This window comes from Bos javanicus, chromosome 19, assembly GCF_032452875.1.
Source record: "Bos javanicus breed banteng chromosome 19, ARS-OSU_banteng_1.0, whole genome shotgun sequence".
Taxonomy (NCBI): Eukaryota; Metazoa; Chordata; class Mammalia; order Artiodactyla; family Bovidae; genus Bos; species Bos javanicus.
In genome coordinates this window covers 28,526,009-28,539,834 of record NC_083886.1, presented here as the reverse complement: position 1 = coordinate 28,539,834, position 13,826 = coordinate 28,526,009, and the positions used below count along the sequence as shown (strand labels likewise).

The 13,826-nt window shown below is 55.8% G+C and overlaps 2 protein-coding genes across 4 annotated transcripts in view; one reads left to right on the top strand and one right to left on the bottom strand.

The window, feature by feature from the left end:
* Positions 1–387: 387 nt before the first annotated feature.
* Positions 388–4,233, bottom strand: SLC35G6 (solute carrier family 35 member G6). The gene is made up of 7 exons (XM_061389867.1): positions 4,182–4,233; positions 3,881–4,090; positions 3,554–3,767; positions 3,171–3,465; positions 2,936–3,012; positions 2,370–2,547; positions 388–1,884 (listed from the first exon to the last, which is right to left on the bottom strand). The coding sequence occupies exons 1-7, from the start codon at positions 4,231–4,233 to the stop codon at positions 871–873; spliced, it is 2,040 nt and encodes a 679-aa protein (XP_061245851.1). The 3' UTR covers positions 388–870.
* The window catches only part of ZBTB4 (zinc finger and BTB domain containing 4), a 17,275-nt gene continuing 5,121 nt past the window's right edge, over positions 1,673–13,826 (top strand). Inside the window, exons 1-3 of one of the 3 annotated variants that reach the window (XM_061389607.1) lie at positions 1,673–1,701; positions 12,135–12,204; positions 12,629–13,710. In XM_061389607.1, coding sequence (XP_061245591.1) covers positions 12,638–13,710 — 1,073 coding nt within the window. In that variant the 5' untranslated portion in view covers positions 1,673–1,701; positions 12,135–12,204; positions 12,629–12,637. Of the gene's footprint in view, positions 1,702–3,457; positions 3,582–4,024; positions 4,163–12,134; positions 12,205–12,628; positions 13,711–13,826 lie in introns of those variants that run through there. The other 2 variants (XM_061389605.1, XM_061389606.1) reach the window with 2 other exon arrangements.

The following is a 13,826-nucleotide window of genomic DNA, read 5'->3' as shown; positions in this document are numbered from 1 at the left end:
CTGTCGAGCGGCCTCCTGGGACGGCATCTCCTGGCCTCTAGTGGGGCGCTGTATGGAGTTCTGGTTCTGGATCCCCGACCTGAGCCGCTCAGAGGCCTCAGCTCAGGGGTTTGCGCCGGAAGGACGTTGGCCACCGCCGTCCGGGAGAGATCACGGGACCGCGACAATCCAAGAAAAGCAGATTAACCATTGGGCGGGACACAGAAGTCCTGAGGGACTAGGGGTCAAGGCATCTGAACATTAGGAAATCCTCCCCCTTCTAGAACATATCAAAAATAAGATGGGGCGGAGGGTGCGGGGATCCCAGGGGATTCTCCAAGCCGGGGAAAAGGGGGGAGTAGGACTTCCACTGTCCTTCCAAAGCAGAGATGACACCAACTGCACAGCCACATTCAGAGTGATTCTTGTTTGATGTCAGTATCACGTCACCACCCCAAGGTGGGGAGGCATAACCACGAGGAAGGGAAACCATCGCTCAGGGAAAGAAAAGCACACTCCCTTCCCCCAGCGCAGCTGCTTGCTCCGTTTGCCTGAAAGCCCCAAGCACTCCAGCCCCAAATCTCTTCTCTCTGCTGCCCAGGGAAAAATCCTCTCCGTGGTTCATGGCCTGCCTGCCTCAGCCCCTTCCTTGGACCTGCTCCTCAGACCTCCCTTCAAGCCCCAGCCTAGACTACAAATATGTTGGTCTCCAGGCTTATTCCAAGACTTCTCAGCAGTCCCTCTCCACCAAGTCCCCAAGTCATCCTTGACTCGAAGGGATATCCCTCTCCCACACCAGTTCTTTCCTAGTCACTTGTTCTCCCATGTTTGTATTCCAGTTTTTCCTTCTATTTACCCAGCCCCCCCACCCCCAGGCTCTCAAGTTGGATCTCACTCCTCCACCTGCCCTTCCCTCTCACAGCTGAGGTTCTGGGCAGTGATAATGGCAATGCTGCCCAGAACGACCCCTGCCCCCATGATGTCAGAAGGTGCCACGGTCTCATAGAGCACATAGTACTGCAGCATCAAGGCCACCACCACCTCAGAGTGCAGGACGGCACACACCAGGGCGGGGTGGGCCTTAGTGACCGCATAACTCACACACACAAAGGAGACCAGGGCAAGGATCCCCACTGCCCCCACACAGCTCCAACTCAGAGGATCCTTGGGCAGCACGGGGGTCTGCAGCATAAAGAGGCCTGGCACAGAGCCCACCAGCCCCACCAAACCAAACAGGAAGGCCACTGTTGGTAGGCAGGAGGGAAAGTCCAGGGAGCGATATACCAGGAGCCCCAGTGACAGTGCCAGGCCACCTAGGAAAGCAAGCACATAGCCTAGGGCAGTGTAGAGGCCCGTGGTCCCCTCCTGCAGGGTCCCTAGTCCAGGTCCCACAATGATGATGAGTCCCAGAGTGCTGCCCAACAAGCCACACCAGTCATAGCCGCTGAGACGCTGGCTCTCGAGGCAGAGGGCGAGGAGAGCAGAGCAGACAGTGGAAGAACCTTTGCGGACGGTGGCAGCGTTGCCGGCAGGCACCACCTGAACTGCACTGTAGGCACATCCGATGCTGAGGACGTTGAGCAGGGCATGAAGGCAGGCCCGGCCCCGGACATCGGGAGGTCCTAAGAGGGGGTCACCACGAAGTTTAAGTAGCAGGGCAATGGGGAGGTGGAAGAGGCATCGACAGATGAGCAGCTCCAGCGAGGGAAAGTGGGAAGCCTGGTAAGCCATACGGGAGAAGGGGCCCACGAAGCCAGCAGGTAGGCCCCCACCCAGCAGGGCCACGAGCAGGCCCTTGGTGGCATCAGAGGGCCGGCAGCGCTGGTGCGATGAGAGACTGGGCGGAGTGGAGGGCGGTGATGGCTGCGTGAAGTCAGGCAGGTTGAAGTAGGGGTGACTGCCAGCCTGTTAGGGAGAAAGGAGCTCGGGCATTAGGGCAGCCATAGCCCAGGGGACATGGGGCAGGGCACATGCCAGGCTGAGCTCTGGGACCCTGTGGGACAGTAGAGGGGTAGGCTGTCTTGCTGAGGAACTCTTGGGAACTAGTCAGGGCCTAAAAGATGGATGAGGTGGTACAGTGTGGGCCTTGAGTCACTAAAGCAGGAAGCGGGGAGTGAGCAGTCCTGGAGCATCGTGTTTCTTGGGGTAAGTTGTTCCTGGTTGGAGAAAAAGAGGACCCAGGGATGCTCTGTCAGTTTGAGGAAGGGGAGGCAGCCTCAGGTGCTGTGTGTCTGTGTGATGTCACGGGTTCCAGGGACATCTAGGAACACCGTGATGAATTTCACTTGTGGGCATCTAGGAAAGCTATGCAGTCTCAGGGAAAGAGGGGAAAGGAAGCAGCCAGGAGCTACAGGGAAGGGGGGCTCTGTTCCCCTGCCCCCAACACTCACCATCTTTCCTTGGACTTCCTCCTCTCCTCCTGACTCAGGGACCCTGGGCCCTTCAGAGCTCCAGCCATTGTGACCTGGTTGGAGGGGTTCTTCCCTAGAACCTTCCTGAGGTGGGGGTGGAGGTTCTTCCCTGGAACCTCCGTCAGGTGGGAGTGGGCCAATTTTCTTGTTTCCAATTCTGCTTTATTTCTCTGTGACTCTAAAGTCTGTCTGGTTCCTTTTTTCCTCTTTTCAACCATGTCTGTGATGAGACGTCTTTGGTTTTTAGTTAATTTGTCTTGCCCTGTTTCAGAAAGCTTTTATGGACAGCACCTCTGAGGGTCAGCTCCTGTCTCCTGAGTTTGGAATTTTTGAACAGCAGGGAGGAGTCTTCGGGACTGTCCCTCTGGAGTTTCAGGAATGTGTTTCTCCTCCCTGTGCTTCCACCTGGGGTTGTTGGTGCTGTCCCCGGGAGGTCCACACCAAGGCCCCTGCATTTACAGAGTACATGGATGTGGTGTTTCAGTCTCTGGGAACAAAATAGCAAGCGGGTGTGTTTGTCTGCACTGGTAGTCATTTAGGTGTACCTGTTCTGTAGGTCTGGCGGGGGTCCCTGGGCATTTCTGGAGAGGGAGCGGGTGTGGGTGTTTTTCCAGGGCTGTCCCTGTGAGTATGTTGAGCTGGGTCTGCGGGTCCCACTGGGCCTGATTGTGAGCCTGCCACGTTGTGTGCCTGCGGAGAGGGTGTGCATGGTCTAGGCTGTGTGCACCACTGAGTGAAGCGCCGCAGGGGGGCGGGAGGGGAGGGTAAGCCCCTTCCCACAGTATAGTCAGTCCCGCAGCCCGGTTTGGTGCCCACTAGTCCGGCGGCCTTGCGTGGCCCCGGTCCCTTCCCAGGATCGACCGGGCGCAGGCCGTCGGGCGTGCTGGCGCCCCAAGCCCGAGCCAGGAGCCTGGTGTCTGTGCCGGCTGCGCTGCGCCGGCCTCCTCTCAGCAGCAGCGGCGGCGGCGCTGGGGGGGTACTGTTTCCGGGGGTGGGGGTGGGGGTAGGACCGGGGCGGGGGGAGCCGATGATGTCAGCGGCGGCGGCGGCGGCGGGGACGGGCCGGGGCCGGGCGCTGGGGGGGGCCGGGGCCGGAGCCGGAGCCGGAGCTGGAGGCGGGCGAAACCGGAGCGGCCGGGGGCGGCCACGGTGATGAGCCGGGCCTGGCGGACACGGCGCCATCGCAGTCAGGTGGGCCCCAGGGCGAACCGGGCAGGGCCAGGGCGGACCGGAGCCAACAGCCGGGCCCCCTCCCCGCTGCCCGGTGCCGCGGGGGCCCGGGCCGCGCCCCGAGCCGCGACCGCTCCCCTTTGGGGTTGACCTGGGGGCTCAGGGGTCGGGGGCTGAGTCTGGCCCCGCCTCCAGGCGCGCAGGGCGCTGGGGGGCGACTAAGGGGGCCCGGGTACGGCGTCCGACTCGGCGGCGGTCGGGGTGGGAGGCGGGGGGTGCGATCGCCTGGGGCCGTGGAAAGGGCCGCGCTCACTCCTCACTTGAAGGGTTAATTCTGCAGCCCGGTGTCCCCCTCCCCCCGTGGGGCAGGTTGGGGGTGGGGTGGGGCTGGTGTGAGCCCGGGCCGGCGCTGCAAGCTGCTGGGAGGGCGATGGCGTAGGAGCCAGGCAGAAGGGGGGAGGGGTGGGCCGCCGAGCGCCCCAGAGTTGGGGTGTGCGGGGTGCGCAGGGCGAACAGGGGCCGGGGAGCCGCTGCGCCGTCGGGGCAGGGTTGTGGCTGCGAGTCCTGGAGCTTGTGTGTCTCCTGCTGTGTTGTGGGGCAAGGTAAACCTCTCCTGATCACCACTGTTTGCTGGTCTGGTAGCCAGGGGTCCAGCAGGGCCCTCCCAGGCCATGGGGACACAAAGCCAGATGGAAGGGTATCCAGTGTTGGGAGGCAGAATGACAAGATGTGGCCCTGTGGCTCTGGGTGACAGGTCCGCATTTGAAGCTGCGCACAATACCTGCGGAGTTTGTTAGGTGTGGGGTTTTAGGTATGTTTCATATCAGGGTGTGTTTTCTTGCACATATGTGTCTGGTCCTGCACACATGAACTATTTGTGAACTGTTGTTTTCTGCAGAGCTGGTGACGGGTAAGTGCTGTGGAGGGCACCCAAGTGCTGGGTGTGTGTGCTCAGTTGGAGGGGGCAGTTGTGTACCCTTGAGTCAGAAGGTGTTGGGTCCGGTCCGGTTTCTGCGGCCCTGCTGAGGTGTGGTCCAGTCTTGGCGAAGATGGCCTACTGGATGGGTTTGTGGGTCCGTGTGACGATCGGGTGGCATGGAAGGGGGGGGTGCATATCTAGAACTCGGGTCCTGCAGGCCCCGTGGGAAATGAGAACCCCCAGGGTGTGTCTCAGGTACCCGTGGGGCAGCTGGTACTGGTGCCTGGGGTTCTGGGTGGAATGTGCAGGTTGTGTTTATGGGATCATGGGCAGCCGAGCGAGGGGAAGGTTGTGTGTTTGCAACATTCCCTACGGGATTCTTTTGTGACGTTGTTTGTGGGAGCCTTTCGTGCTGTTGGGCCGGGAGGCAAGCTGGTCAGAAAACAGTTGTGGGGAGGGAGGTGGCGTGACAAGGGCAATGTGGGCCTCAGACTCTGGAGATCAACCGCGAGCTGTGTGTGCGTGCCTGCTCCTGCGTGTTGAAGTGGCTGTGTGGGGCCGCTCTGGGTATGTGTTATGAAGAAGGCGGGGAGATAAATATGGGGCAGAGCAAGGGCAGCAGGCGGGAGGCCTGGGTGTTGTCGGGTGGCCCGGCTAGTCCGTGCAGGGTCTGTGTGCTTGCCCCTTGCTGGCCCGCCCAGCGTGTCAGGGTCACCAGGAGGAGAGGCCTGGCGGCTGCAAGGAAACTCAGTTTGGACAGAGTGGCTCCTTGGCCATGTTTACGTAAAGGCCGGGTGTGACTCTTGTCACTGAAATGGAAAAAAGAAACACGAAGTTTTCAGTCTCCTCCTCCTGCTTCACCCTCTCTCTGTCCCCCTTGCTGGTATCTCTGCTTTTCCATCTCTTCTGTGACGCACATTAGGCCACTCCTGCGACTGTGGAAGGGTCTGGAAACGGAATTTGCTCGCTAGGCAGATTCCTCAGAACAGGTTTTCCTCACCTTTGGGGCCCTGGCCCTTCTGTAGGGGCGTGTGTATGTGTGTCTGTTTGTTCCAAGTGTGCACACCCTGTGGTCTGGCCTGGCCTGGCTTGGAGGGGGCATGTGTGTGGGGACTGGGTGGACGCTATGGCTAGGCCCCCTGCCCGGGGGCGTGCTGGCTGCTGTGTCAGGCCTGCACAACAGGTGCACCATGGCCTGGTGGAGGGGAAGGAGGCCTAGATGAGAACAGAGGAGTTCAGGCCCTACCACTTCCTCGCCAGCACTTTCCCTAAGTGACCCTCAGTTCCTCATCTGTAAAATGGGGCTAATCACCTTCCCTGTCCGTCTTCCAACAGGGCTGTAGGTACGTAGCACATTGGGAAGCATACCTGGAAAGTAGCTACACTTTGGGGACTATGCCCATGCCAGCCACTGTCAGCCCTCTGCCAGCACTGAGCCCCTTCTTGGGGCTTGGTTAATAATAACAGCAGGAAACACCTATTGAACACTTACTGTGTACTAGGCACTGTTCTTAATGCTTTTACATATGATCACTCATTTAGTTTTTCCAATGCTGGATGAAAGTGGGAGTTCTAATTACTTCCCTTTCTCAGATGAGACAGCCAAGGTCCAGAGAAGTCATATGCACAAAGCCATTTAGCTAATAAGAGGTAAAGCTGGATTTGAACCCAGGCAATCTGACTCCAGATCCTGGGCTCTTATATGCTGTCCCCTGCTGCTTGTGGTGGGCTTCTCCATGCATCCCCCTCCACATACATACACACACTTCTGCCCAATTTCTGCAGAACTTAACACCTGCAATAATTCATTTCAGAAGACTGGTATGTTTCAACAGTGATTCAGGGAGTCCCTGCCTGGGAGGGAGAACTTAGCATCTGCTGCTGGGTACTGGCCACACGGGCACAAAATGTTGATGAAGTGGGTGAAGGAGAGATTGTCCTTGTTCTGAGAGTCAGGGAGGACCAAGACAGAGGTGGCATTTGAGGTCAATTTCAACATTTTGGAGGTATTTGGAGAAGAGGCTGGGCAAAGTTTTTATTTCTGGCAGGAGAACCAGCATAGGCAGAAGCCTGGAGGTGTGGGAGTGCTGAGGCTGGAGAGCACACCAGAAACTGGAGGGGAGATTCACTCCAGGCAAGAGGAGAGAGGAAGATGGGGACTGGACACTTGAATGCCCAGCTGCTGAATTTGAGCTTTATTATGGAGTGGAGGCTAGAGAGGGGTTCAGAGCCCAGGAGTGACAATGCCTGAGCTGCTTCGGGGCTGTTGATTCTCAGTGAGAGGAAGCCTGGATGGTAGGTGCTAAGACCGGAAGCAGGGGACTAGCTGCAAGCCCTGGCCTTGAACCATGAGACTGTTAACGAGGCCTTGAGCTAGTTTGGGGGCCAGAGGTAGGGTAGAGGGAAAGCTTCCAGAGCCATTCCCAAGCTAGGCCGCAGATCTGAGCAGACTCAGTGACGGCTAGACGTGGGGAGCAAGGGCAAGGGAGGAGTCACACTTGACACAGTTAGCCTTTAGCACATGAGCTCCTGTGTGTGTGTGTGTGTGTGTGTGTGTGTATGTGTGATGGTTCTGGCAGCCTGCTAGCTGGCCCTAGCCCCCTTAAGGCAGGACATGGTAGTGTGGCAGAGGGGAGGACCCAGCATCTGGGTTCACATGGGCCTGGATGTGAATTCTGACCCTGCTGTTCACAAGCTGTGTGACCTTGAGCAAGGTAAATCCTTCTATGAGCCTCAGTTTCCTCACATGTAAAACTGGGATAATGTAAATGCCAACTTGGAGTGGCTGAGGAAACCATTAAATGAGGCAATGCATGTAAAGCCCTGGGAGTAAAAAACATAGATAAATCAAAAATAAAGCCCTGGAGGTGTATTAGGCAGAACACGAGTGCCCCCGAAGCGGTCAAGTTACACTCGCCACCCCAGCTCCTGGCCAATTCAGTCCTGGCCTGAGGATGGTGTCCTTCCTAAAGGTGGGCACAGTCCAGGCAGGCTTTAAGAAAGCAGGTTCATTCATTTACCCAAAATGTTTTGAATCCTCCTACCATGTATCAGGCAATGTTCTAAGTACTGGACGGAGCAGCGGACAAAGCAGACAAAAATCCATCCGTCCCCTGGAGCTTGCCTTCTAGAGATGAAAGAGCAGTAGTCTTAGTAAATGCCAAGAAGGAAAATAAAGTAGGGAAGGGGGATAGGAAGCTTGGGGAGGTACAGGGCAGCCAGGGAGGGCCTTGGGGGTGACTTTTGAGTCAAAGCTGAAAGGAGGTGGGATAGCAAGGCGTGAGGCTGCCTGAGGAGAGAATGTTCCAGGCACAGGGAACAGCTGGAGGTGGAAGGTATCTGGTGGTGGTGCTCACATCCCCACCTCAGTCACACCTCTAAGATCACACAACCAGTTAAGAGTAGAGAAACGGTAAAAACAAATAAAAAAACTAAAACCACAGAGCCATCAGACCTACCATGAAGCCTGATTTCTGCCCCTTTTCTTCACCACTTCCCCCCACCATTTTCCGGGACTGAGTTCCAAGATGATAATAAGAGCTAGCACTTCCTGAGCATCTGCTGCATGCCCAGCACTCTTCTAGGTACAGCCGGTCATCAGCTTGTTTATTCTCTACAGCTCTACGTAATGGGCTCACTTCATTATCCCCAGCTTATAGACAAGGAAACCGACATACCGAGAGGTGAAATAATTTGCCCAGGGTCCCATAACCAGTGTCGTCTGTTCCACCTCGTATAACCCCGGCAGGGCAGCGGCCAGTGGTGGGGCAGTTGAACTCAGGAGAGCCAGATCCAGACCCCGTTTGGTTAGTAGAGAGTCCAGGGACAAGTCACCCCACCACTACATTCTCTCTGCCTGCAAGTGTGGCATCTAGAGTATTTAAAGCCTCCGTTTCCTCATATGTACAATGGGGTTGATACTAGCCCCTGCCTCCCTGTGGTCCTTTTGAGTGCTGAAATGAGATGATGCAGATAAAATGCTTAGTGCCAGATTTGACACAATGTTTATCTCAACGGCAGCTCCAAGTATCATGACGTTGATGGTTCTAGGTGATCTCCAAGGGCCAGGACAGCCTTGGACCGCTGTGGTTCTGAAAAAGCCTGGACAGGCCTTGTCCATATATCTTGGCAGTCAGCACACAGCCACGCCTGGGTAGAAACCAAGCCCATTTGGTTGTGCAAGTGGCCAGGCCTGGCCAAAGGGTGAGTAGGAGCTGGAATCAAACCTTTTCTTTGCTCACCTGTGCAGAGCTGCTACCTTGAAGAGGCCTTTCCTCTATTTTTTCCCCTTCCTCTAATTTTTGCAAAGATCCTAGATGGGCTGGTGGGGAGCCCTAGTGGGTTCTGTTTCAAGAAAAACAGAACTGTTATCCCATACACTCTACTCACAACACTTCTGACACCAAACGTGTGGAGTTTCTTCCCCCACACTGGCCAATTCTCTGACACTAGCTGTGTGTCCTAAAATTCAATTCAATTCTGATATTATCTGCCTGGAGATAGCATCAGATTCCACAGGTTGAGGGCTCAGTCCCACAAGATTGCCCCCACTTCAGATAGCAGTTTGTAAGCCCAGACCTCCTGTACTTTTTTTTTTTTTTTTACAGCTTTTTAAAATTTTTATTAACTTTTTTTTGGCCACACCACGCTGTGTGTGGGATCTTAGTTTCCAGACCAGGGATTGAACTCATGTCCGCTGCAGTGGAAGCTCAGAGTCCTAACCACTGGACCACCAGGGAATTCCCCAAACCTCCTGTACTTCTGACTGACCAGCAAGAATCAGACTTTCTCACAACCTGCCTCCTCAGCTTTGATAATTTGCTAGGATGGCTTATAGAACTGAGGGAAATACTTGTGTTTATTGGTTTATCATATAATAAAGGATATGATAATAGCCAGATGAAGAGGTCTGGATGAGTCCTGAGTGCAGGAGCTTCTGTCTCCACAAAGCTAGGCTGTGCCACCCTCTCACCATGGAGATGTGTTTAGGAACTGGAAGCTCTCTGAACCCCATAGTTGAGGGGTTTTTATGAAGGCCTCATCACATAGGCACGATCAGTCTCCAGGCCCTCTCCTCTCCCCAGAGGCAATGGGAGCTGGGGCTGAAAGTTCCAAACTTCTCATCATGGCCTGGCCTTTCCAGTGACCAGCCCCCATCCAGGACTCCATGGAGAGTCACCTCTTTAGAACAAGAGACACTCCTGTCACCCAGGAAATTCCAAGGGGTTTAGTTTAGGAGCTTGATGTTAGGAACTGAGGTCAAATGTTAGAATAAGATGCCCCTAGCACCCCCATCTGGAGAAGGAAATGGCAGTCTAGTATCCTTGCCTGGAAAATCCCATGAACAGAGGAGCCTGGCGGGCTACAGTTCATGGGGTCACAAAGAGATAAGACTGAGCAACTAAACAACAATGCTCCTATCACTTGGGAAATTACACGAGTTTTAGGAGCTCTGTGTCAAGAATGGGAACAGAGGGGACTTCCTGGCGGTCCAGTGACTAAGATTTCACACTCTCAGTGCAGGGGACCCAGGTTTGATCCCTGGTCAGGGAACTAGATCCCACAAGCTGCACCTAAAAGATTCCAAATGCCACAACTAAGACCCAGCAAAGCCAAATATATATATATTTTTTAATAAAAAGAATGGAGACCAGGACCAAATATATTATACCTGACCCTTAAACAATGTAGGGGTTAGGGGCACGGACACTCTACCCAGTGGAAAATCTAAGTATAGCCTTACAGTCAGCCGTCCATATCCAAGGTTCTTGTGCGTGCTCAGATTCAACCAATCTCAGATCTTGTAGTACTGTAGTATTTACTATTGAAAAAAAAATCCACATAGAAGTGGACCTACGCCGTTCAAACCCGTGTTGTTCGAGGGTCAACTTAATTTCTTGTTATATCACAGAATCACAGCCATAAACATCTCTTTCATCCTGATGTGGTATAATCAAGAATGAAGGCTTTGGAGCCAAACAGATCCCAGCCCTGCGACTAACTGATCTCATATATCTCTAGTTGCGGCAAGCGGGGGCTACTTTTCCTTACGGTGCACGGGCTTCTCATTGCGGTGGCTTCTCTTGTAGAGCACAGGCTCTAGGGTGTTTGGGCTTAATTGCTCCTTGGCATGTGAGGTCTTCCCAAACCAGAGATTGAACCTGTGTCCCCTGTGTTGGCAGGCGGATTCCCATCCACTGCCCCACCAGGGAAATCCCTGCCTGTCACTTAAAGTGAAGCTAACTGCTACATTTTAGGGTGGTGATGAGGAGCAAATGAGGTAATACCAGTGAAGCACTGACTCTTGGGGGTCCCTGTTGGCTGGTGGTTGTCACAAAAGGGAGGAAGAGATCTTGTTCTCTTTCCCCATTTTGCAAACAGATGTGAACACCAGCCCAGGAATCCTTCCCCTGGATTCCTGACCCACCTGCAGTCCATCAACTGATGGGGTAGCACTCGACTTAGGTGTGTGCCTGGCACTCGGGGCTATGAGAAACTTTGATTCTCATCCCTGTTTACCTCCTCCTCCAGGAGAGGACTGAGGGCCGCCTTTTGGCTGAAGAGAGAAGGCGTCTTAGTCCAGACAGTATGAGTAATAAATAGGAAGAGAGCATTTTTGGGGGGTGGGGTGGGAATTGCATGAGAAACTCCTGACGCAGGACACCTTGGAGGTCATGTGTGACCCCGGGCGTGTGGAAGGGGAGGCCCCCCAGGCTTTGTGGAGGGTGGACAAGAGGGGCTGAGAGCTCTGCCCTCAGATCAGCAGGCCTGGCTCTGTGAACAGGCCCCACCTGTCATGACCAGCTCTGTGTGTCTTTGGCTAAGTTACTCTATGGCTCTGGAACTGAGATCTTCAACTGAAAATTGAGCCCCCAAAGCTGAGTCTGTGAGTTGCCTTGTGGGCAGTGACTGCCATGGCTCACATTTGGGTTACCTGCTATTCCTTTTGGATAAGACTCCCAGCAAGAGGTGAGGTAGGGGTTGTGTTCCCCGCTCCACCCCCACTTTTTTTTAAGCCAAAGGCCCAAAGCCGCCACCTCTCAGAGTAAGGAGGGGGACCCAAGCTTCCTCACTTCCAGTCTGGTGGCCTTTCCAGAGATTGGAGCAAGCTGGCGCGTGTGCTCGAGACGGTGGTCTTCAGTGGTCCCCTGGCACCTAGAAACCCTCTCTAAGATTTATGTGACGAAGTCCTCTGCTAATTTGAATATCTAGCAGCTTGGTCCAATGAAAAAGGTCAAACAAATCTATTTTGATATGTAAATAAGACTGTTATAATAAAGGACAACATGCAAATCTTTGATTTCCTTTTGAGTCCCAAAGATTAGGCTCAAGGGACTTGAGACTGATCAGCAGGCTTCCCTGGACCTACAGGATTGAACTGATGTTGCTGGATTGTTTTGAGGCAAATTGGGAATATGAAAATTATCTTATTCCTGTATTTCTGGGGGCCAGCAGAACAGGCTTTGCAATAATCTGTGACATCCTAGGTCCGATTAGAGGCCACTGAGCAAGTAACCTGATTGGTTCCCAGGAGGGTCAGGGTCTCTAGAGCTGCCCAGGCCTCTCTGACCCTGCATGCGGCACCACCCCCCATCTCCTGGGTCAGCCTCCTGCCCAGTTCCCTTCCCAAGGACACAGTTTCTGTTTCTCCACAGAGGGAAGAAGCACGGCAGAAGGGACTTGCTGAGCCACTTCCGCTCCACTCCATGTTGGCTGTGCTCTCAGGTGAGACGGGTGAGAGGTCTGCTGGGAGGGAGACTGGGCCTGAGGCTGCAGGCGAGCAAAGCAGCCATATCCTCCAGGCTGAGGAGGCCTGGGAAATGGCCATCAGCTGTGGGGGCTCCCACCCCCTCCCAGTGGGAGAGAGGTGTCCATTGCTCCCCCCGTTAGTCTGTGACTTGGAAGTCTTGACCCCTGACCTTCATCAAGACCTGAGGAATCCCTGGCCTCTTTCAGCCCCAGATGTCTGACACTGGCCGGACGTGGGGTGGCTAAGGTTAACCCCTAACTTCCATGATCAGAAGTCAGTCAGCCTTCCACCAGCCTCTGGCCAACAGCCTCCAACCCCCGCCCAGCTCGCCTCTGACTTGAAAGCCCCCTGCCCTCCGCCCAGCCTCTGAGATCCTCCCCTGGCCTCTTCTTCATCTAGGCTGGCGCCATGCCACCCCCAGCAGAGGTGACAGACCCATCCCATGCGCCCGCCGTTCTGCGCCAGCTCAATGAACAGCGGCTTCGCGGCCTCTTCTGTGACGTCACCCTCATAGCCGGAGATACCAAGTTCCCCGCTCACCGCAGCGTTCTGGCTGCTTCTAGTCCCTTCTTCAGAGAGGCACTGCTGGCTTCAGCTCCACTGCCCCTCCCACCCATCACTGGGGGCTCAGCCCCCAACCCCACCACCACCACAGCGGCCTCCTCCTCCTCCTCTTCCTCCTCTTCCTCTTCCTCCTCCTCCTCCTCCTCTTCCTCCTCCTCTCCCTCTCCAGCCTCACCTTCAGCTTCATCCCCACCTCGGGTCCTGGAGCTGCCTGGGGTCCCAGCAGCTGCCTTCTCTGATGTCCTCAATTTCATCTACAGTGCCCGGCTGGCATTGCCTGGTGGTGGAGGGGACGGGGCAGCTGTGGCAGAGATCGGTGCTCTGGGACGGCGTCTGGGCATCTCCCGCCTGCAGGGCCTGGGGGAGGGGGGTGATGCCTGGGTGCCTCCTGCTCCAGTTCCCATGGCCACCTCACAGCCTGAGGAGGACAGCTTTGGGCCTGGGCCTAGGCCAGCTGGGGAGTGGGAGGGGGACAGGGCTGAGGCCCAGGGCCCTGACTCACAGCCTGCCTTGTCCCGGCGGCCCCTCCCCTGCCCCCGATGTGGGAAAAGCTTCATCCATCCCAAGCGGCTACAGACCCATGAGGCCCAGTGCCGGAGGGAGGCCAGCGCTCGGGGGTCCGCAGGGCTGGGAGCCAGGGGTTCTGTCCCCAGTGGCCCTGCAGGAGTGGACGCCTCAGCCCTGCCCCCAGCGGTAGGCTTCCGAGGTGGTCCTGAGCACGTGGTGAAGGTGGTGGGTGGCCACGTGCTCTATGTGTGCGCGGCCTGTGAGCGTTCCTACGTGACCCTGTCCAGCCTAAAGCGGCACAGCAACGTACACTCATGGCGGAGGAAGTACCCCTGCCGCTACTGCGAGAAGGTGTTCGCACTGGCTGAGTACCGAACCAAACACGAGGTGTGGCACACCGGGGAGCGCAGGTGAGTGCTCTGGACGGCCGGGGACTGGGGGTGGATGGGGGTGGAGAGGTCACATGGGACCTAGTCCACTTAGGGACCACATGGACAAGGGAGGGAATGGGCAGAGCATGGGGCCC

Coding starts and splice junctions, on each gene's coding strand:
- SLC35G6 (XM_061389867.1), bottom strand. CDS start 4,233: ATGGCCTGGGAGGGCCCTGCTGGACCCCTGGCTACCAGACCAGCAAAC. Junction 2,548..2,935: donor CCGCCAGACCTACAGAACAG/GTACACCTAAAT, acceptor GAAATAAAGCAG/AATTGGAAACAAGAAAATTG. Junction 1,885..2,369: donor AGGAAGTCCAAGGAAAGATG/GTGAGTGTTGGG, acceptor TCTCCCTAACAG/GCTGGCAGTCACCCCTACTT.